We start from the raw sequence: 25,609 nt of genomic DNA on the forward strand, positions 1-25,609 counted from the left end.
TCTATTCGGATAGCTGGTCCCTCTACTGGGTCAACATTTGGCAGGCTCTCCTCCTCCCATTCATTCTCCACGTTCAGCAGTCTTTCGTAATGGCTTCTCCAAGCCTCTTTCTTTTCTGAATCACTAAAAGCAAGTGCACCATAATCCATGCGGGCACATTTCTCTCCTGTGACATCACAATTTTCTCTCATATCTATTTTATTATTAATTTAATTTACAAATGGTAAAGAATAGAATTGTTGGCTACAAATATACAAAAAGCAACTGCATTTCATATACAGGAATGATCAGAGTACCTGTAATTCAATGCAGAACAAATATCTCAAGGGATTTAATTTACAAAGCACTGGACTGGTTTTTAGAAAAAAGTTTTCTCAATAATAAAGACAGGCGCAAAAGTGGCTGTGTGGTAAGTAGCTTGCTTACCAACTACATGGTTCCGGGTTCAGTCCCACTGCGTGGCACCTTGGGTAAGTGTCTTCTACTATAGCTTCGGGCTGACCAAAGCCTTGTGAGTGGATTTGGTAGACAGAAACTGAAAGAAGCCCGTCGTATATATCTATATATATGTGTGTGTGTTTGTCCCCCCAACTTTGCTTGACAACCGATGCTGGTGTGTTTACGTCCCCGTAACTTAGAGATTCAGCAAAAGAGACTAATAGAATGAGTTCTAGGCTTACAAAGAATAAGTCTTGAGGGTCGATTTCCTCGATTAAAGGCGGTAGTCTGGAATCACGTTTGTGATGCAAACTTCTTAATTATGGAACTATGTCAGTGCTTCATTTCATCTGTATTTTCCCTAAACTTGTTTTATATATATTCACATTAATGAATTATATATCAAATCTTAAAACATTAAATCACAATAACAGTAATGAGTAAAATTGATGTAGAAATAGAAAAATGTAATAGATGAATATTAAATAAACGCAAGCATCTTTTTAATTAAAACTGTGCTTTATTTTCAAAATCCTCCACAGCGAAAATTCATCATAAGATTCCAGAGGTTATATTGTTTCACAGTCCAGTTATCAATTTATAAAATGACAATGGATTAAAAAAAAAAAAAATTAATGTCTCTTATACTTTGGCCAGAATTTTCTTATTCTTATTACATCTGAGAAATGTTTCTTGAAACTATATACCCTTTTGAAGAAGCAGAAAGACTTGGAAGTAAATATTTAACAAAAGAAAAACTTCGTATCTCCTTTATGGCATTTTTTTGTCATTTCTGACAGAATTTTGACTTTGATTTATATTGGGAGAATGAATTTAACTGCATGAGTGTTTTCTTCTCTCATCAATTTTTAATTGGTAATGAACCCCAGAATTGACCAACTATCTGCTTACATATTACCATCTGGACGATATTCCCTTGTGAGGCTTTTTTTTTTTTCCTGATGAAATTTCTCTTTCTTTCTGTAGACAGGTACTTGCTCAGTTGTCTAAGAAATGGTTTTCACAAACCAACAATAATGTTGTTTCCAATCAGTGTGATTTGTAACTTTACTTTTTGCTTCCACCCCACAACCAACCTTTCATCAATTCACGAATACCACCAGTCTTTTGTTCAATCTTACCATCCAAGGACGGAAATGAAATATGATTGAGAGCCAGGTCAAAGAAAAGAGGTCTACAAGGAATGGGCTCAAATTCTGGGGGGAAGGTTACAAGTTTAGGATGTTTACTAACTAGTGATGGATCTTCAAAATACTGCTCAAGTCTCTCCATAAGAAGCTGTAAATAAATAGAGAACATAAAATTACAAAAATAAACTAGAAACTTTTGTTTATAATTTAAATAAAATTGTAGCAAATACATGCAATGTATTATATAGTACTGAATATTTGCACTGAAGTGATATTTCACCCATAATTATGGGTAATTTAACAAGGTTTTGCTAATTGTATTTCTGAGGTGAAGTGGTTTGATGGGTAAGGTGTAAAAAATATATTTATCATGCCTGTCAAAGCAGTAGGTATGGGGCTTGCTTTAATTAGTTATGTAATAAAAAATACATACATTTTATCTACAGAATATATTTTCTCAAATATAGAGTGTGGCATGTACTTTAGTAATACAAGCCAAATATTAATATCTTGCTTAGAAACCAGGACAAAAGTGAAAGAGAAGTAAAGTTACTTAGTAGATATGATATCTTATAAAAGTTGTTGCATTTAAATTGACAAAAAATGTTTTGTTGTGCATTGGGTATCTTTAATTACCCTTGTCTGTCTCAGTCCTAGCAATTGCAGAAAATAGTAACTTGATCCCTGAAAAATGTTTCTTGAGATCAAGGGATAGATTTACCATTCATCTGATTCAGTCCAAGAAACCTAAAGCAGAAACTGCAACTTAGAGGCCCCAAGGACTTGAAAACATTTCCTAGGAATAATATAGTTGTCTGGACAGCTATTCATCCATTTTTTTGAATAAGGATGGGGGAAATATTTAACATTTCTAATACCTAACATATAAAGGAGAGTAAAGAATATAATATAAATTACAGTTTGACATTAATGTTTCTGCTGTTAAAAAAGAGAGCTAGTGAATAGCATATATAGTATTTTGGCTGTCCTTGTTTGTCCCCTCTATGTTTAGCCCATTGTGGGCAATAAAGAAGTAAGAAACTGAGTAGGTTGCTTTGTAGACTCTAACAGATGGAATCCATGACATAGGGAGAATTTTCCATTTTATTTAGAGTGATACTATTAGTTTAGATAAAAAAGTTAACAAGAAGCCAACATAAAAGGCTTCAGAAAATATTGAAAAGAGTTGCAGTATAGCAAATAAATGAAATAACATTAACATATAGGCAAGGTGTGGCCATGAGCCAAGATCTAAACATCATAAGCAAACATAAAATCTGTAAAAGTGTGATCTGTATACATCCATTAAAGCTTTCAATGTGTATTATAAAATTACATTAATTTAGAGTTTATGTAAAAATAAGAATCATTCAGAAAACAATAGTGTAATAAATATACAGAAACTGAAAGTTTTAAAGATTTATACTGAATAATGAGGGAGAAAATATAGAAAAATCTAATGGCCGTTTTTACCTTCTTATTAGAGACAGCTTTCACTGGTTCAGTAATTCCAGTATTCCCAAGGATACTTGAAGCATGGCAAGAATCCCTCATACAAGATGCTTCTTTTTCCAACTCTTCAATGTTCATTTTTTCATTCTAATGAAGTAATATTGAAAATTTACAAATTTTTAAAAGCATGAGATGAAGATTTCAAAACTGTAAAAATTATACATGATCTGGAATTAAGTTTCATTGTTAAAGAGTGACTACAAGACTAACAAATGGAAAAACATAGTTTTGATTCTTCTCTTTTTAAATCTAATCATTATAAATGATGTGCTTCCAATGTTGATTTTTAGATAATGAACATCATATCTGTTTACTTCACCGCATAGAGAGCATTTTCAAAATTATATGTCTAAAATGAAACAAATAAATGATTGAAACAAATACTATTTGGAAGTGGTCTGGAGTTCCAGGAAATGGTTTTTGACCAGAAGTGTTACGTACTCGATCAGGAGACGACAAAATTTATGTAACACTAAAATGTGATATAAAAAATGGAATGCATAAGCTTAAAACCTAATTTAAAAGATGTGAATCAAAGCGGAATAGACAAAACAAGACAAGTTAACCCATTAGCATTCAGATTACTCTGTCAAATGTATTACTTACATTGTTTTGAATTGATCATGCATTATCTGCATAGTGTCAGGATTTTGACGATGTAATTGTTTTATTTTTAGAATAACGTTGTAGGATAGGTGTGACAGGTGGTATTTGGTGAGTTTGAATATAAAATAGGTAGAAGATTTTTGACTGGATATGGCTGGCTTAGATGCTAAAGGGTTAATCAGTTGTTACATCTAAAATGTAGAGTTAGTCATGCTATAGAGATAGTACATTCGAATCAAGTGTGTACAAAACCATGTGCTTGGATCACCAGAAGTAATAGTATCTATACCTAAGAGACTTAATAACCAGGGAAAATGTGGCTACAAATGGCTAAGGAAAAAAAATCAAGACCAAGTAAATAGAGATCTGAAACTAACACTAAACAACATTATAGTAGAAAATAAACTGTTGTTTGACTTACTTTTATATTTAAGAATATTCCAGAGCTTTGCAGTCCGTTATAACCATCTAAAGCAAGAGCAATGTAGTGAAGTACTTTTTCATATAATGCTATTGATTCCTTCCATTTCTTATCCATAGAGTATGAAAGAGCAATGTAGAAAGTCCTGAAATAAATGCATTAAATATGAAAAAGGACTCTAAAACTTGATTTTTGGCATTTTTGTGAGAGAAAAATTAATATGAAAATGAAATTGCTTTCTGATAAGAAAAAATTAACCATCACCAAGTGTAGAGAAGAGTGTGTGTGGCAGTAAATTCTTAGGGGGTCAGGTCTGAAATAGGTCACTAATGCACTCGTGAAAGACATAATTCAATGATTGTTTTTCATTTTCCTTCCTCTAAATTTTGACATGCCATGCTTGTGTAAGAAGTCAATGTTATATACATTCCCTATTGAAATGGTTAAGGTACTAAGTTTGGGATTCTGATTTTAACATTTCCACAAACATTTTTCTTAGACCAATCATTTGAAATGTCATCTAACCTGCTCTATTTTATGATATGAACAGAATAAAAAAGTTAAAATACATGCAAAATTGGAAAAAGATAGAAACACAAAAATCATCATCATAAATGTTTTACATCCATTTTCCATACAAGCATGGGTTGGATGGTTTTTCTGAGGCAGTATTTTATAGCCAAAAGTCTTTCCTACTACCAACCCTGTCAGTTGCTTCCTATTTCACACAGTGTACCTATTCTTAAAAAGTTTTAGAATAGGTACATACAAGATCTGCATATGACAAGCTTTTATACAGTTTCTTCCTATCAAATTTCACCTATAGACATTGGCTAATCCAAAGCTATAGTAGAAGACACTTGTCCAATGTGCTGCACAGTGGGACTGAATCTGGAAACAAATATTTGTGGAGCACACAGCCATGCTTATGTCTATAAATGAAGATTATGGTGGCCTTAATGTAGTTTTAACTCAAATTTTAAGAAGGTTGTAGAAGTGTTTCCTTTTGCTAGTTTCACATAGAGACACAAAAGCTTAAATTTTTTTAGACTGAAAATGGAATATGTGACATTCATGCATAAACAACATAAATGAAGTGAAAAAGTTTGTGTCAGGATTCAAAAGTAAGCGATGGACTTGGCTCACTAGCAACTTATCTTCTGCTCTAAGGCATAAATAACAAATAATTTCAATTTTATTCTTGTAAGGTCTTTCAAAACCTTATATGTGATATAATAAATTGCATAATTTTTCAAACAATACTAGTTTACTAAAGACAAATTGGAATTCTAATTGTACATGAATAATCTATTTTTAAAAAAAAACATTGGAACATTTAACAAAAAACAGAAATTACTTACCTAAAAGATTTGAAACTTTGAATTAATGTTTTAACTTCGTTAGATAATTTCATATCATCTTCAATTCCAGCTAGGTTAAAGATCTCATTTAAATTCTAAGAGGAAATATAAAAAATGTCATTAAAAGTTAAATTAAAAATTGAATTTTGCTATAACTGTTGATGCATAATAAATAAACAGAAGCTCTCAATACTCTTAATTAGTTCTAGTTTATTACTGAAAACTAGCAAAAATGCTGGCCATAGTATGGTTTGATTAATAATTATACTGGATAGTTCAGAAATACTGCATTAAAATATTAATAGTGTCAAAACTAAATCAAAGAAAAATTATTTTCATTTGAATGAAGGTGTACAGGAAGAAATTAGTGTGTATAGCCTCATGTATCAGTGATTTATTCATCACTGACCCAGGATAACATGGTATGCTCAATTGTGAACCATGTTACACTTATTACAGATAAACCTGTGATAACATGGGTCAGGGATCAGTCAGAGATTCTGGTTGTACTGCAGTTGTACTCCAGCAACCTACCCAAAATGCACTGACTATTGCTTGTATTTACATGACTAGACTATGAGGCTGCATCATCATCATCCTCCCATAACATCTGTTTTCCATGCTGGCATGGGTTGGATGGTTTGACTGGAGCTGGCAAGCTAGAGAACGACACCAGGTTCCAGTCTATGACTGGTTGCCTTTCCTAATGCCAACCACTTTACAATGTGAGTTGGGTGCTTTTAACAAGGCAGATTTATGTATTTGAACTCATCAATGTGGGACCAGTGAACAGGAAAAATATGAAGGCACCTGATTCTAACAAACAATGCAGATGAGTGCATTCTGTATAGGAAAAGGTAGGGATGGTTAAGAAAATATGAAACAGCGGAAGCTTCCTTGATTTTGATACCAATGAATCTACCATTTGTTTCATTTACAAAGTGCACAGAGATGATTCATTTATTGTGTTCGTTTTGGAACCAAGCCCCATATTAAACAAAGACAGATGTATATTAAGTGTAAATTGCATGAAAGAGACAAGAGAAGAAGAAAAGAAGAATACAGTAAACATGGTATGCACCCAATCCAATTGACAGTGAATTTTGCTGTCAAGAACTTGACTAGTAGATAACTTTTGAGGAAATAGTAAAAGGAAATTGACCAGAATATTTTGACCATTGATGACAGACAGAAGTACATGTTCAAATTAGAAACATAACTTTTATCAAGTTAATGATTTCAGGGCTTATAAAAATGTAACAACCTGACAAATAATATAAGATGCAAATCTATGTAATTTTTTTAACAAATGTTAATGAAACAGATAAATGATTTTAAGATAAAAATGGAAATAATTTTGTGGAACCAACCTGAATAATGATATCATAAAGCCGCACCAAATCTTGAGGTTTGGTAACTTTTTTCCCATCTGGTATGGTTTTGTTAGGAAGATATTGTTTGAAGTTTTCAATAAGGAGAAGATTTCGTTCAATTGTTTTAGTAAGCCTGATATAAGTGAGGTAGGAGTGCAAATAATGCTGATTAGAAATCCTCACTTCAATGGTTTGACCACGCAATGCTGCCTTGAAGTTCTATACAGAAAAATATAAGGTTAGTGAAGCAAGAAGGAAAAAAACTAAACAAAAATTTATTACATTTGTAAAAATCACACATCTTTGATGAGCTCTTAAGAAAACAAGCACAAATTGCTGGCAAATTTAGCTTGTAAATGGATGTTTAGGAAAAGCATGAATATCACAATACACATTGTATCTTTACCAAAACACTCAACCTGATTCCTAACATACTGATATTTTGTTGCTGAGAAGGTAGAAACAAGTATCAATACAATAAGGTTTATATCTGGAAATGAATATGCTTCAAAAGAAAACTTAATGCTTGCATGGTTCTGTCATATCTTCCATGGAGGCATTAGGTGCTTTTATGTGGTCACCCAAACCACTAGAAACAGCAGCCTACTCTTTTCTTCTTATTTCATTCATTTTCTATGTTGGTATGCATTGAATCATTTTTAAAATTACTATTTTATAGTCTAAAAGGAAGTTTGAAATGATGAGATGATTACAAGTGGAATGTTGATCATATATTTGCTCAATAGGGGTTGACCTAGGGTTAAGCAACAGCACTACCACCTGAGAATGAATATTTTGTCATTCTGAATTGTCTGCAACCTCTTTCCCAAAATCCTGGACCCCTTTCTCATCACTATGCCATATCTACTCCAATCCAAGTAATACATCCTATTTTTCTCTGAATATCCTGGTTCCTCGTGGGGAGCTTATCTGGATTGTTGTTATGTTGATTGTCCTTAAAAACTAATGTGCTGAAACACACCTCTACAATCCACAGGTATTTTAACAGGGACTTCAAAAACATCCTTCAATGAATTCATAAGTTTTCAGCAATACTACAAAATGCAATAACTAGGAAACATTCTGGTGACTCATCCTCTCTAGTTATGAATATAAGACAAGGCTTTTATAGATGCTATAAATGTTAGGCCTAACAATATTAATATAACATATGTGTTTCTAAAACCACATCTTAAAGAGTAGGCTTCCTTATCATAGAAAATACTAGTCAGCTTTATTTAATTGATGAATTTTCAAATCAGACTCATTTTGGAGTACTGTCCATAAATTTGAGACAGTCAGGATGTTATGTATACCATTCGAGCGTGACCATTACTAGCGTCGCCTTACTGGCACTTATGCATCCAGCTGTAGAAACTGCCAAATCAAGATTGGAGCCTAGTGCAGCCATCTGGTTTGCCAACCCTCAGTCAAAATCGTCCAACCCATGCTAGCATGGAAAGTGGATGTTAAACAATGAAAAGAGACTAGACTGCATCCAAAAGATTGGTAAAGATCTACTAAATAACATGCAACTAAGCAAATCTCAGACATACTGTTTTCTGTCCCTGCTTTGTCTACTTCAATTATCATGATCTCTGCTCCTCTGAACCAAACAGGTTTTTCAATCTTTCCACCCATATATTTTTCCAAAAGAAGTTCAAACTGAAGACCATCAACTGCATCCATCACACAAGTCTCATGCTGATGAGATTTCAAATTACACCTTACTGTCTTACAAAAGAAACTCACTGGACAATATAGGCTAAGGTACACCATGCATGAAAAATGTGGGGATGATCATGGTTGGAATACTCCTAGGTCTGCTTGATAAAGATTGATTTGAACATCTAATCAGTCTGGGAGAGCTTTGCTGCTCCTTCTTTGACTAACCCATAAAGAAATAAATATGTTTAAATGAATAGACTTTTACTAAACAAATATTAAACTGAAACAACTAAAATAAATTTGTAGATTATTTCCTTTTATGAGGAATGTTTACTAAGAGATAAATCAATATATTCTAAGCTATTCTTTGAAATTTAACGTTAAATGACAAAAAGTTTTCAAGTAAGTATTCAATTACCTGATCATCCTGTAATGCATCTCTGAGAACTTGTAAAGCATCTATACATTGTTTCAGTAAACTTTCAATAATAGACACTTTCCTATCAAAGCCTTCAGCTGTTTCTACTTGTTTAGAACTCTCTTGAAGGTTTAGCAAGAAAACTCGAACTTGCTCATTCTTCACAGGAACAGTGCGATTACGCCAAGTAACGTTAGAGAGAGTTGCAGCTTGTTTTTCACGAGTTTGAGAGAGAAGTTGCTGAAATAAAATAAAAAAGTAAAAAGCCAATTATCAAATATTTAAGAATTATTTTTCAATGATTTCTTAATCATTTGACAGTATCTGAAAGAAATGCTTAGAACAAAACTAAAGAAATACAAAATAATTAATACAAATATCATCAAAATGTGATTCAATGTCAGTATGAATTGATTGTTTTTACAATAAATTATTAATTAATTTGGTTAACCACTAAGGGCACTAAGGGCGAATATCATAAGGGCACAGAAAGTGTCTAAAGCCAGCTGGAGACGATGATCTCCTGGGGCTAAAAGCTTCAGTAACACCCACCCTTAGTGGTTAGCCATCTAGTATACTTTACGTTGTCGAGCGGTTACTGCTTACATCTCGTTTAGAGATTTATTATTGCTTTATTAATTAATTGTTCAATTAATAATTATTATTTAATCAAAGAAAACAAAATTGTATGATAAGAAATATTTAGACAAGTTGTGTATGGTTGAAGTCAGTAAGAGTATAAAAAAAATAAAAGTAATATTTAAAATTCATTCTGAAACAAACGACTTATAGCCTCATTAAGATAAATAGTTCAAAATACTAACATCAAGATGTGCGAGTTGTGCATCCTGCCCAGATTCAAGTCTCATCCGCATGAGGTCCTTGATGGCGGATTCATCACCAATTCGGAAGCTACAATAACGGATATTAGGTGCTACTTCAGACACCCGCTGAAGATACAGATCTTTTGTTTCATCTGTGAAGGCACTGGCCAACTTCGAGTAGATAGTCTCTGAATTAGTATAAAATTCAATAGCAGTTGCCCATCTTTCCAACTCAAATTCTAAAGTTCCTTTCATCCATGCTTGGTAACCCTAAAAGAAAAAAGCACATTAACATCAAAATTAAAAAACAAAACAAAACAAACAAATAAAACCATAAGATGATAAATATTTTTCTCTTTTTCATCTTAACTAAGATATATATTAAAATTTTAATATTGTTGTATAGTGAAACTGTACATTCCTCCTGGTAAAGAAGTGGTAGTAGCCAGCCATTATAAATAGACCAGTAGTAAGTTGACAGAAAAAGGTCGAGAGTACATGTACACTGTGTTGATAGTTGTATCTGTACTGATATAGTAATTATATTATGTTACTGAGTGGATGTTATAACAATCCAGCCTTTTGAGAATAATAATACTGTACGACTGGGGGTCATACAGTGCCAGACAGAAACATTCTGTTGATGGCTTCAGAATATAACAATATTTGTCAGAAGGACATATAAATATTTGTCAGAAAGACATATAACAGTGGCAAAAGACCACTTTACAACAAATATCAAAAATGTGACATGAAGTTAAAGACAATAATTCATATAAAAACAATAAATTCGTAATTCCTTTCTAGAAAGTATCAAATATAGTATAAATTATTTTCCTAGTCCCCAAATAAGTTAATTATTAGTGGAATAATAATACTATATACTAAATGAAAAATCCTGCTGTTGTTGTCATCTCTGCCCACTAAGCTCCAGGGCTTTGGTGTACCTAAGTCAGTAGGTGACCCCTTGACCTCACATAAATTTCTATTGCATGCATTATATAATTTGTACCTAACCCATAAGTATTTATACACGGTTGGTATGTTTGTAGATAATTCAGTTGTGATGGATAAATATCAAAAACAGTATCCATTTCTTTGCAAAGTGTAGTTTTGATCTACAGACTTCTGGGTTATGGGTCTAGCACACTTCTACTGCACCACTTTGGTTAACAAAAATTTTAGCAAATATATGATGGATTATTTCTCATATCTTTAGTTCTAGGTTACATTACTTGTATTACATCAGCAATCATATGTTATTTATTTATCATTTCTTTCTATGCATTTGACCATTTGAGATACACAAAATATAGTAACTATAATAACCAATCCTGCAACACTATGATGTTAACTGATTCAGTGAAAAGCGACATTTCAGTCTGCTGATATTCCAAGAGTCACATTTAACAAACTACATGCATAGATTGCTGTGCTGCAAATTTTTGTAGGTGTCACCTCATTTGCTATTTTCAAATCAGTCAGAAGCAAATCATCATCATCATCATTTAACGTCCGTTTTCCATGCTAGCATGGGTTGGACGATTTGACTGAGGTCTGGCAAACCAGATGGCTGCACCAAACTCCAATCTGATCTGGCAGAGTTTCTACAGCTGGATGCCCTTCCTGACGCCAACCACTCCGAGAGTGCAGTGGGTGCTTTTACGTGCCACGGGCACGAGGGCCAGTCAAGCGCAATTCTTTAAATGTTTCCTCAGTGCAGCATAGTAGGCAAACTTGCCAGTGCTTTAGAAAACAAGGGGGAAAGCTGACCTCTCCCTGAATTTAGATAGCACTATGAATCTTTAGGCATAACTTTAAATTTAGCAAACAAATATAAGCAAACTAAGAATAAGGAGATATAAATTTACACACCTGGGCTTCAAGTTTAGTTCGGGCATCACATTTAGTACTACCACAAAGTTTTGCTAAATCATCGGCGTGGTTTACAGCTTTTTTCAAACGAGACAACATATGAAACTGTTTCCTATGTTCTGTGTTAGCTTCAGCTTTCAGCTGCATGAAATAACCCCATGCTCTTTCAGCAGCGAAAAGAGGAAGATGTAGATATCTGGAAATAAAACGGATAAATATAAATGCCAAAAAGCTAAATATATATTAGTATCATTTACATAACAATACTCTTTATGGAGCACCACCTTTAGTCGAACAAATCGACCCCGGGACTTATTCTTTGTAAGCCCAGTACTCATTCTATTGCTCTCTTTTGCTGAACTGCTAAGTTATGGGGACGTAAACACACCACCATGCGGTTGTCAAGCAATGGTGGGGACACACAAACATACACACACACACACACATATATACAATGGGCTTCTTTCAGTTTCCGTCTACCAAATCCACTCACAAGGCTTTGGTCGGCCCGAGGCTATAGTAGAAGACACTTGCCCAAGAGGCCACGCAGTGGGACTGAACCCAGAACCATGTGGTTGGTAAGCAAGCTACTTACCACACAGCCACTCCTGTGCCTATAGATAAACAGTTTTACTATATCCGTCTCTGTCTGTATGCTGCACATCATCAGCATCAACTTTCTAAGTACTTACAAAACTCACAAATTTGAAGAACAAATATAAATAAAATATAACTCCACATAGTTTTTTTTAACTTGCTGGGATTGGATGAACAGGTAGTGCCCAGGGCCTCTGCAGGCCATTTTTGCTTTATTATTATTATCTATTTATTCTTTTTGGGGGAGGGGGCCAGTCGATTAGATCAACCTCAGTACGCAACTTGTACTTAATTTATCGATCCCAAAGGATGAAAGGCAAAGTCAACCTTAGTGGAATATAAAGACAAACGAAATATCACGAAGCATTTTGCCCAGTGTGCTGACGTTTCTGCCAGCTTGCTGCCTTACTATTACCTGTTTATTTCTAAACTATTTGTTTTCTTTATCATTATTGAATCAAATGAAACAGAAATACAATGACCATCTTGAATTTTATCTTTCAGATAATTATTTAACAATAGCGAGGTCGTTGCCAGTGCCGCTGGACTAGCTCCTGTGCAGGTGGCACATAAAAAGCACCATTTGAGTGTGGCCGCTACTAGTACCATTTGACTGGCCCTCGTGCCGGTGGCACATAAAAAGCACCCACTACACTCCCGGAGTGGTTGGCGTTAGGAAGGGCATCCAGCTATAGAAACTCTGCCAGATCAGATTGGAGTCTGGTGCAGCCATCTGGTTTGCCAGTCCTCAGTCAAATCGTCCAGCCCATGCTAGCATGGAAATCGGATGTTAAACGATAAACGATGATGTTTCAAAATTTAACTATAATTAACTATGTTTCTGTCTGTAAGACTGAAATCTATTGTATATATATTTTATGGTACTCAGCAGTTGTGAGATTAATGCATTGAATTACTAATGCAGCACTTAAAATATCAACATTTGAGAATATTTATTGCCAACATAGTAAACTAAGCATCAAGTACAAAAGGAAGTGATGGATAAATAACATAATGATGATAATATTTACCGGATATCAACCAACATATCATTGGTGATTTTTTTAGAAACAACTTTATGCTTGCTTCCCTGGGGAAAATGGAGAGACTTTCGTATGCGACGGAGTCGGCGGCTACAATAGCTCCTGTAAAGTAGAAGATAATTGAAACATCAATGACATGTACCATTTGAAAAAGAGATTTCTTCCTGAAACACAAAAATATGTTTTGTAAAAGGAATGTTATAACAAAGAATAAAGGTCAAACACAACATTATTTGAACTGAGAATCGAGGATGAAAAGTTGTAATATATTTAATAACATATCGTGGCCGTTCGCCAGCCTCATCTGGCACCTGTGTCGGTGGCACATAAAAACACCATCCGAGCGTGGCCGTCTGCCAGCCTCGTCTGGCACCTGTGTCGGTGTCACATAAAAAACACCATCCGAGCGTGGCCGTTCGCCAGCCTCGTCTGGCACCTGTGTCGGTGGCACATAAAATCACCCACTACACTCTCGGAGTGGTTGGCGTCAGGAAGGGCATCCAGCTGTAGAAACACTGCCAGATCTGACTGGCCTGGTGCAGCCTTCGGGCTCCCCAGACCCCAGTTGAACCGTCCAACCCATGCTAGCATGGAAAGCAGACGTTAAATGATGATGATGATGTTCTACAGTCCAGACCATCTCTATTATTCTTAAAAGAAATATTGATTTCTGATTTAGATAAAAGCTAGATTTTTGTAAGAGAGTGGACTGTAGTTAACTGCAATGTATCACTGGAAATAATAATTTTGATGAATGGGACTAAATACCGAAAAGTAAATTGTTTAGCGCTATTGCTTCTGCCAACTTGCATTAAAAACATACATAAATTTAAATCAAACATTTAACAATGATTTCAGCCAATGCTTTAATGTTGAATCTGTGCCTTTGGAATTTTTTAGATGTGAATCTAAGCTTTGTAAATTATGATTTAGTTTTAAAATATTTCTTTTCAATCAATACCATTTTATATTCATCAATTTGATGAAATTAAAATAACCATTTTCATAAGAACTCATCTTGGTTATATATACGACTAGCATGACTTTTTAAAAATCTTTTACTTGCTTCAGTCATTGAACTGTGGAGCCAAACTGGGGAACCACCTTCAAAGGTTTCATTGAACAAATCAACCCCAGTACTTATTTATCGAAATCGATCAACATCAATGGAAATTGTAGCTGTGATACCAGTGCCGGTGGTACGTAAGAGAACCATCCGAACGTGGCTGTTGCCAGCGCCACCCCGACTGGCCTCCGTGCCGGTGGCACGTAAAAAGCACCATCCGATTGTGGCCGTTGGCATGTAAAAAGCACCATCCGATTGTGACCGTTTGCTAGCCTCGTCTGACACATGTGCCGGTGGCACGTAAAAAGCACCCACTACACTCACGGAGTGGTTGGCGTTAAGAAGGGCATCCAGCCGTAGAAACATTGCCAGATCAGACTGGGCCTGGTGCAGCCTTCTGGCTTCCCAGACCCCAGTTGAACCATCCAACCCATGCTAGCATGGAAAGCGGACGCTAAACGATGATGATGATGATACTTATTCTATCAGTCTCTTTTGGAAAAGTACTAAGTTACAGAGACCTAGAAAAAACCCAACACCAGTAGCAGAGGGGTGTGTGTATGAACAAACCTATATACATACGTGTGTATGTATGTATACATTCACAATGAGCTTCCACTCAGCATCCGTCTACCAAATTCACTCACAAGGCATTGGCTAGACTGGGGCTATAATAGAAAGTGTCCAAGGTGCTGCACAGTGGAACTGAACCAGAAATCACATGGTTGTAAAGCAAGCTTCTTTACAGTCATGCCTGTGCTTATACAACTATATATTTTTTTATTCTTTTACTTAGTTTTAGTTATTGCACTGCAGCCATATATAAAATTAAATCTAAATTAGATCAATGTTTTGAATATAAGGAACTGGTATTTTTAAAACTGAGGATTTGGTGTAAAATTATATAATTTATACACTGAAAGTAGAAAGTGACTTCTGTAAATATATTTTGAGCCTATCTAGCAAAATAATGAAAATTAATTTTACCTATAACGTTGATAATCTCCATGTCTAAGGCCATGTTGCTGTTGGGCTTCTTTAATTATCTGTAAAACTGAAGATTAATATTCTCATAAGTAAAAGTTTGAAGTTACATGCACAGAATTTCAAGCAAAAAATATTTTCCAAAATGTCAATTTACATTATGAACATTCTATTTTGCAATACCTCTATATTCCTATCTGCTAACATTTTTATATGAATTTAAATATATAAATACGCATACACACATATGTATTAATGTGCTCGAGTTGTCAAAAGTGAGAATTGTATTAATCTTTTTGATACCAAACTACCTGAGACACCTTGATACTATGATACAAACACTATGTTTTAAAGCAGTCATGGGCAAATTGGCAGGTGGGACTTTCTGAATGGTATGCCAATGAAGAATCACCTTGATTATTTTTAGTAGCATGGCCCATCTGATGATAAGCCAAATCCCATGTGGAGCACTGCATCCTTCAAAACTTCCATGCTTCCTGAGATTCGCCAACACTACACCTGATTTTCCCCCCTCCATACACATGCAAGCATGTATCTGACTCATACACTGTTCACTTCCCAGACATTTGTACATCACTGCATATACTTTATATGCACTTTTGACAAGTTGTGGTGCACCTGAGCACTGTATACAATAATTTCATTATTATTATTATAAAACATTTCATGTTATGTTCCAAACACCAGCTTAATAATGACAAAATTATTTTATTAAATTCTTCATCATTTTCAAAATTAACCGAGACAAAGTCAGTGTCTTTTAACAGAAATATAAAAGCAAGAGGGTTAATTACAGAAAATGCATTCATAACATCCATAAACTTCTTGTCTGATGACTTTTAACTGTTTTTATTCATAGTAAAATATTAATATGTGATCTGAGTCAAAAGGCTGAGATCAATAATTTGTAAATGTGACGGAGCATGCTGTCCACAGAGAAGTGGTTAAGTCACAAAGGCACACAAGTACATAGGTAAGCGTGCTAGCGATAATTATGGATTTTTCATTGTTCTACTCAACAGCTGAATAGTAGTTATAAAAATGTAATTAATAAACAATTATAGGTGCAGATGTGGCTATGTGGTTGAGAAACTTGTTTCCCAAACATGTTGTCGTTTGTCCAGTCCCACTGCACAGCACTTTGAGCAAGTGTCTTCTACTTAAGCTCCAGGCTGAGTAAAGCCTTGGGAGTGGATTTGGTAGGTAGATTATGTATATATGTCCGTGTGTGTCCTTGTGATGGTTGCAAATGAATATCCCTGTCATACAAGTGGTGTTGTTCATTTCCAAAATATTATTTTGCGTGCGTGGAAACATGTGAGAGTAGATGACCAGGGCATCCAGTTGTTGAAAAAAATCTACCTCATCAAATTCTATCCGACCCATGCAAGCATGAAAAAGTGGACATTCATAATGATACTTTCTTTAAAAATATTAAGTTTCATAAAGATTTCCTTGATTTCATCATTATTTAATCTTCTTACTACCTCTCTACACATTGGTAATTATCACATAATTGTATTTATATACAGATCCATACTTTTTCTATATATAATTCAATTAAGTAATTTTAATTCTCATTTCAATGACTTGACTAATTGACTTTGTTTTGCTAATAAATTAGGTAGTTAAAAGTTTATTTAACTTGGTAATTCTTACCAATCTTTCAGTGAATATAAAACTCTCTGTTCTCAGTTGTAATACTAAAAGAGATATACTATTTCCTTGCTTTTCAATTTATCTTTTTGATTATGAATTTACTTGTATAGCTAATTAGATGAATGAAAATTTGAATCTATCTTCACAGATATTTCCAATTTCTTTTTGTTGACTTAATATTTCAGACGAATAAAAATTTTCCAAAATAGGCTGTCCATATGTAAAGAATATCCAATGATGGGTAACTAACTTGTTGGCAATTGATTGTTAAACGATATATTCATGGTCAAAATATTTACACACACATATATAGTGCATAGAAGGGATTATGATCTAAGTTGTGTCCTTGTGAAACACATCTACACATTCCAGTAACCAAATGTATACAACTGTTATGAATTTATCATTTTATCAATATTTATATTCTTAATGTATTTACTATATTGTAATGAAACGTGTGACATGGAATTAAAAATATACCAAATTTTCCAGTCTTTGTTTTAATACATATGTCTCTTATGATACTAAGTTTCACCAGGGAATGTACAGTGTATTCAGGCAAATTATGACATAACTTGACTGAAGACCCTGTACATCCATAGGAGAAACTCATGGTAGCAAGTGACTGACTTGACCAAAATAAAATATATTATTAATCTCTACCATGGTATCAAGTTCTCTTTATCTGACAGACAACACTAAATGGATTTATATATATATAAAATTTATAGAAAAACAAAAGACAAAGACAAGTGTATGAACAACAAGCAAGTGAATTAGTTTAACACTTTGGAAAATGAAGAAGTCTTTTACGTTTCAACCCTATGCACTTCAACAGAAAGGAATAAGAGAAAATGAAAAAAACTTGTAGATTTCAGTGGTCCAGCATATATAAAGAAGACAAGCTACAAAATAATATACAACAGCACACAAGAAAACTATAGACATTTAGAAATTATAGTTATAAACAATTAAGAATTATTGTTTGTTAGAAATGATTAACAACAGCTGGTATAGACAGACACTTCACAGATAAGATGGTAAATGATTAGACAATTTGCAGATGCTGATAAATACATGCTGTTATAGAAAAAGAAATGACAAGAGGATATAAGGTATGAAGAGATTCACAGTGACTGGAATAGAATATAGCTGAAACCAGCCATTAGTATGAAGAGCAGTGTACATTACTCTCCTAGATGAAAATAGTAATAAATTGAAAATGTTGCACCTGAAATTCTCTGATACAGAAAAATACTTTTGAAGCATGCTACTCATGTATATTGTTGGATACCTCATCAATTGCTGTTTTTCAGCTTTTTAGTATTAATCATCTTTAGAGCTTTTAATTATTTTGGAGTATGATAATTACAAGACTATTGATCACTTAATTCAAGACAACCAGCTTTGTGCTGAGTCCCTGAGAAATATATGTACAACACTACTTGTCTCACTATACCTGTCAGAATAATGGTTTTCTATCCTATTCATTGTTCAGTAATTAAAGGTGAGAAGAGCTGCTAGAGTAAATAATTGCTCCAAGTATAAAATTCGTCTTTCTTGAAACTGGTGCTGACTAGTAAGCTCAGCTTACAACTGAACAACTGACACACTAGCAACTTGTTTGATTTATGGTTGAAACTTTAATTTCAAATTTACAACACATCTTTTGATCACTGTGTAGCTTGACCTACCATTTTTCTCAACAAATACTAGGCTTTATAATATATAATCTTTTATAGTGATCATAAATTATAAGGATTAAGCTTCCTCTTTAGAGCTGTGCTATAAATCAGTCATACACAAAAAGCAGATTTGTCTCGCACTCAAATCCTGCTTTCAAATCATTATTGTTTAACATCCCTTTTCTGTGCTGGCATAAGTTGTATGGTTCAACAGGAACTGTCAAGCAAGAGGACTGCAGCAAGCCCCAGTGTCTGCTTTAGTATGGTTTCAACAGCTGAATGCCTTTCCTAACACAAACCATTTTATCAAGTATACTTGCTGGCACATCCTCCTTTTATCACTCCCATTATTGTGTATGAAACACTTCACCAAATGTTTCTTCACTAAAACTACTAGAACTATAATTCCGTTTCATTCCTGTTTTCTTTTTGACCAACGCTGCCTTGACCGGCAGCACGTAAAAAGCACCAACCAATCGTGGCCATTGCCAGCCTCCTCTGGCTCCTGTGCCGGTGGCACGTAAAAAGCACCCACTACACTCACAGAATGGTTGGCTTTAGAAAGGGTATCCAGCTGTAGAAACACTGCCAGATCAGACTGGAGCCTGGTGCAGCCTCCTGGCTTCCAAGACCCCGGTCGAACCGTCCAACCCATGCTAGCATGGAAAACGGACGTTAAACGATGTTGATGATGATGATGAACTTACTTGAAACTAAAGAAACTTAATTAAAATCTGACAAATTAAGAGGAAAGCATCAAAAATGTAAATGAAAAATTCAAAAGACATTTGTCCCTAAGTTTCAGATTTAGGGCTGTCAGTCAGTATGAAACAGTCATGGACAACTAGTGGCCTGTAGGACTTTCTGCATGGCATACACAATGAAATATTAACTTGGTTTCGTTTTTAGTAGTGTGGCTACCTGATGATGACCTATGTCTCATGTGGCCCATGTCTGCTATAAATTTAACAATAAATTTTAAAACATATGGATAAAAACTGGCAGTTTTATTATGCATGTAAAATGGTCTTCCTTATTTTATTTAAAATCAAGATTAGGAAAATGAAATCCAAACTAAAAATAAGCCAGAGTTAACTCTAAAATTAAGTGACAACTCATAAGAAAAAGCATACTTGTCATAGATTTTATTCATTGCTATTATATCTCTGTAACAGAGATATATTATAAAATAATAAAGAATGTATGCATAATATTGAATAATTTTGTTAGTTTAAAACTTTATGCATGTCAAGAAAATTATTTTCTTCATCTTACATAACACTGAAGTAGTTGATTTAAACATATGGATAAAATGAAAAGGAAATCTCTTTATGATAAAAACACCTGTGAAAGTGTGTGTGTCAGCACTAAACTTGCCCATGTCTAGATTCAAATTGAACCCAAGCCTTTTTAAATACCATCTAACATACTTGAAGAAAAATAGAATATGAAACAAAAAATGGTTTAATTTATTAACTTTTCAATTGTTCACTGTGTTTACTGTTTTAAAGCTGCAATTTCTATTTGTCATAAAACAACAGATTATATGGATAACATTTATTTTAAATACTAAGGGAAATTAAGTACAGTTAAATAAAACTACCAAATACAGAGGCCGTCTCATATTGATTTCTAACAGAGGAACAAAAGTCACATTTTTTTCAAGGAGTATTAAACAGTGAGATCGATTTCAGTACTTGACATATTTTATCGACCCTGAATAGATGAATGGTAAAATAGACCCCAGTAGGGTTTGTACTCACAGCATAAAAAGACCTAATTAAATAATACTGCAAGGTCATTTTATCCGGAATTTTACTGATTCTGCCGTATGCCACCCCGAAGGCTGTGTAAAATATCTTATATCGGCTTAGCAGGAGTAGGAGTAAATTAATTCAACACCGGTATGAGTAGGAGTAGAGTAAATTAATTCAATACCAATAAACAACTGGTACATATTTATCGATTGCGGAGAGATGAAAGACAAAGACTTCCCCTCGTATCTTCCATACATCAGAATTCTGATGTATGGAACTAAATAATACAAAGAGTGTGCTCTAGCGCTTTAAAATTTCTGAGTCTCCATCGCTATAATATTTTTTACAGTGGCACTAAGTCACATATTTGGAGTGGAGACGGAGTAGTCGATTCAATTGATTCTTGTGTTTAGTCACTTCGGCGGAATTTGAACTCAGAACACAATGTAATCAAAATAAAAATGCAAGACATTTTGTCTACTGCTTCTACAGATTCGGCTAACCACCATCCTCCCTTGTCACATTTCGATAAAACCTAAAACCAGACGCTTATTGTTCATTAGCACTATCCGAAAGATTTTTTACAAAAATGAAAAGAAATCTAAGAGAACAAAATTTAAACATTAAAAAAAATACTGAAAAGTGTAACAAAATCGAATATTTAAATACAACAGAACTTCAAAATATATAGTTAGATATCAAATTAAATTACTTTTACTCTGTTGGATTGTAAAGACTGTCAGATTACACTTTCCACGTGTTAGTAAATAGGTACGAGATAACAGATAACATATGGATAACACCCTGTTTTAAAACGAGATTAATTTCGGATCAAAGGGAATTTCTGAAGCCATGCTGGTTAGGACAGTTGGATCGATGTTATACATTTCTAAATCTGGATAAAGAACGATGAAATTAGCTGAAAAATTGCATAGCAGCAGATGAACGTCGATGCATAAATGAGCCAAAGTGCACGAGAGCTAAACATGATGTGTCATACGTAACTGACACGTATCTGGACATTAAAGCAACGAAAACACAATCGGCAGGTTTCGATTTCGAATTACAACTAGTCTGTAGTAAAAGTACAATGAAATGTAAAAATATTTTCATAAAAAATATTCCTAATGAATAAGAAAATGGTGCAAAATTCGAACCATTTCTGATGAGTGATAAGTAAGTACTAGTCTGGATGACATTAGCATTATGAACAAACAACACATAACGAAAAAAGATCAAGTAAATGATTATACTTTCAAGTGTAAAACTTGTTGAAGCCGATATATGATGATCCTTTCTCGATTCCGAATGTTCGTGTGAAGCATCGCCAGCCGCATTACTTGATTGAGCCATATTGAATGTCTTATTTGATGATCAGCGCCGCCTACCATACTTTAGAGAGTTATCTCCTCTTGCATATTCTTTGGAAATCAATGTTAAATCGCAATGGCAGAATAGTTAAGTGTTAGATTCTTGGAAGAAGAGTTGTAAGTTCGTATTTCGTATCTTTTCGCTTTGACCGGCAGATTTTTTAAATAATTTCTTTGTAACTAAACACTTTTAAACTTCGTATACTGGTAGAATGTGTTACATAAAGCATCTTTTTCTCTTGGCTTTCTTGAGAAAATTCTGTAGTTTGTAAGCTATTTGTTGTTTAATTTCTTGCATTTCGGCAATTTCAACCAATCAATGACGTCTATTGAGGTGAATACAATTTCTGCCGTAGTTTGTCAACACTACCAGCATACGAAGTTTAAAAGTGTTTAGTTACAAAGAAATTATTTTAAAAATCTACCGGTCAAAGCGAAAAGATCCTGTATTTCTATGCCCTCTGACAAACATCTCTTGTAACCTGTAGACTGGTTGTATAGCTGAGTGTTTGTGTGTATAGAAAGTATTTGAGAGATATGTTACTGAGTTCAACACAAACACAAAAACTAAACTGTATTAATATTGATTTTTTTTTTTTTACCCCGCTGCAAATTTCTAGGGAAAAAGTATAGTCAATTGAATCGATTCTTGCACATACTGTTATCAATTTTATTAACTCCAGAAAGAGGTAAGATGAAGTTTTCCTCAGTGGAATACAGAATGCTGAGGTTAAATTCTATAACACATTTAGCCAAAGGCTGTATAGAAATTAAAGGTACCAGATATAACAGTAGTAATTATACACATACATACATGATATCTGTCCATTCGTGGCTGATGAAGACCATAACTGACCATTGCCTACGTTAAGTGTCAGCAATGCCCTTGTATGAGGTTATTTCATCTATTGTCAGCTTCACCCAGGTTTGCGCCCATGACATCAATGCTTGGTGTGGGGCCCTCCTACTTGACCAGGCATTGGAAAGTCAGTGATTGCACACCCTAAAATTTTAGGTTCAATAAGGCTTTTACAACACCTCACAGATCCTCTCCACCCTATTGACATGATTTCATTTAAGCATACAATTTCTATGATTTTACAAAATTTTGTATACAAATTTAAATATTTTCAGTCCCTCAATTTCAGTTAAGCATTGTCTTAACCCTGACCTTCAAACACTCATTCTAAGTGCTTACACCAAACCCTAACCTTAAATCCTAAATGTAAGGCCTTATCTAAAAAAACTCTAACCATCAGCTGATCTCTAAATCCTAAACCCTAATAGTGACCAAAATCCTATTCCTAAATCCTAATGCCAATCCCTGATCCTAAGATTACTTTTTGTGTAGATTAGTAATCTGCTTCATTTAAAGCATACACTTTTGGGGAAAAAAATTGAAATTGAACATGTACCAACAGACATGTACTTTCAAATAAATGGAACAAAAATGATAGACACTTGCAATTTGGAAAAACCAAAATATATAAAATATGAAGAAAATTTTAGAAAAAGATATGGAAGTTATGTGGGACATTTATCAATATTTTGTGAAGCCATATTAAAGCGCCAGATATACTTAAGTTGTACTATTACACCAACATTGAACACTTAGGTTTTTGCAGAGAATAACTGAGGATCTTTTTTTCAGTATGTCTTTGATGTGACACTCCAGGTGTTTTCAGTCTGTTGTTGAGAAACTCACTGGATATATCAGTACACAATTTCAAAGACTGCAGCTGTTGATTCATCATGTCTTTAGTTTGGTCACAGGTATTTCAGGTAGTAAATAGTAAATATGCATGTTAATAGAGAGAGGGGGGAGAGGAGGGAGAGAGAGAGGTTAGGTGGTACAAATAGTAGAAATATATCTCAGAACATAAAAGCACAGTACAACACACACATTATTTAACTGTAGTGCTACATAAGTCAAACACACACACGCAGAAAAAAATATTTGCCAACATAATGTGGCAGTCCCGGTTGGGACGAATGTTACTGTAGCTTATCCCCAGGAAACATTATCTCCAGCTGGCTATATGACACACTATCTGTGTCCTTATATTTTCGAACAGGGGAGTTTAGTATCCCCACTCAACACAAAGCAATATCTGTGAACTGCAGTTTCTGGGTTATTTCACTTCCTCTGCACAGAATAACTTCTAAATTTGAACAGGAATTTAGCAGCGCCATCTCTAGCCAAGCAGTTATTCTGTGTGGAGGAAGAGAAATAACCCAGAAACTGCGGTCCACAGATATTGCTTTGTGCTGAGTGGGGATGCTAAACTCCCCTGTTTGAAAATATAAGGACACAGATAGTGTGTTGTATAGCCGGCTGGAGATGATGTTTCCTGGGGCTAAATAATAGTAACATTCGTCCCGACTGGGACTGTCACATTATGTTGGCAAATAGTCTTTACTTTAGAGTACTGTTACTGAATGTCATTGAGAGATTTAGAAATAATGTTTCTATTTATATATGTATGTATATATATATATATATATATATATAACTCAAGAAAATGGACAGGACCCTTCCCACATCAGGTAAATGGCCCTGCTTGATATGTAGAAAAGGTGTAGGCAGGAATTCTATATGGGGTACCAAGTGCAAGCTATGGACACGCAATAGGTACAATGGAATAATAGGATGGTTATCAGAAGGTTATAGTATTTGTATGTGAAAGATGCACAGGAAACATAAAACTACAGATACTTGGGAAATTGATTTTCTCAAATGCTCCAGAGGCTCTTTAGAGGTAGTGGATAATTTCTGCTCCCTGAGGGATCTAATTAGCTGTAGGGGAAGATGTATGAAAAGTGTAATCATTAGAATAAGAACAAAATGGAGAAAATTCAGAGAGCTTTTACCTCTGCTGGCAACCAAATTCATTCTCTTTGAATGAAAGGAAGATGGTATGATGTATGTATACAAATAGCAATGCTACATGGTAGTGAAATGTAGTCCCTGTATGCAGAAGACATGTGAACGCTAGAGAGGAATGAAGCTGGATCTGCAATGTCAGTGTACATGTGTGACAGAGTGCTGGTGTATTAAGGGAAAAGTTGGGCATAAGTGGAATTAGATGCAGTATGCAAGAGAGGACTGCACAGGTTTGGTCATGTGATGTGTATGAATGTACACAGTTGTATACAGAAGTGCTGATCACTTAAAGAGAATGGAACTTGTGGAAGAAGGAGCCCCAGAAAAACATGGGATGATGTATTGAAGGCTGATCTCAAGACACTAAGCCTTATAAAGGAAATGACTAAGGACTGAGATGTCTGGTGTGCTGCTGTACTCAAGAAAACCCATCCTCCACAGCAGAATTGATACCAGAGCTGGTGCCACATTAAAAGCACCCAGTGAACAGTGGAGTTGTTGGCATTAGGAAGGGCATCCAGCCATAGAAACTATGCCAGAACAGAAAATGGATCCTGTTGTGGTCCTTGGCTTAACCAGCTCAAACTGTCCAACCTATGCTATGGAAAATGAATGTTAAATGATGATAATGATAATATATATATATATATATATATAAATATCTTATAAGCAAGGGCTAAAGAAAGTTTTTCTAAAGCCAATATACTGAAATCCACGTTTAATCTACTTGCTACAGAAAGTTGAACTGAAATTCGGGCAACTATACCTTTGGAACATTTAAATTTCGTTATCTCAATATTGAATCAATTTCAGAATTAAAACCATGAGTGTTTGTTCGTCTTCAGTTAAGCTTACGAGAGAATATAAGTGAGATACTCACACGTGCCCCTGGAAAA

The 25,609-nt window shown here is 34.4% G+C and overlaps 1 protein-coding gene across 1 annotated transcript; it reads right to left on the bottom strand.

The window, feature by feature from the left end:
- Positions 1-1,303: 1,303 nt before the first annotated feature.
- LOC115211955 (signal recognition particle subunit SRP68) lies at positions 1,304-21,870 on the bottom strand. Its single transcript, XM_029780720.2, has 11 exons — positions 21,713-21,870; positions 15,341-15,407; positions 13,276-13,389; positions 11,648-11,843; positions 9,773-10,042; positions 8,949-9,188; positions 6,860-7,081; positions 5,490-5,584; positions 4,129-4,273; positions 3,063-3,188; positions 1,304-1,737 (listed from the first exon to the last, which is right to left on the bottom strand). Exons 1-11 carry the CDS (start codon positions 21,810-21,812, stop codon positions 1,507-1,509), a joined length of 1,806 nt encoding a protein of 601 aa, XP_029636580.1. The 5' UTR covers positions 21,813-21,870; the 3' UTR covers positions 1,304-1,506.
- Between the last annotated feature and the right edge of the window lie 3,739 nt (positions 21,871-25,609).

This window comes from Octopus sinensis, linkage group LG5 (assembly GCF_006345805.1).
Source record: "Octopus sinensis linkage group LG5, ASM634580v1, whole genome shotgun sequence".
NCBI lineage: Eukaryota > Metazoa > Mollusca > Cephalopoda > Octopoda > Octopodidae > Octopus > Octopus sinensis.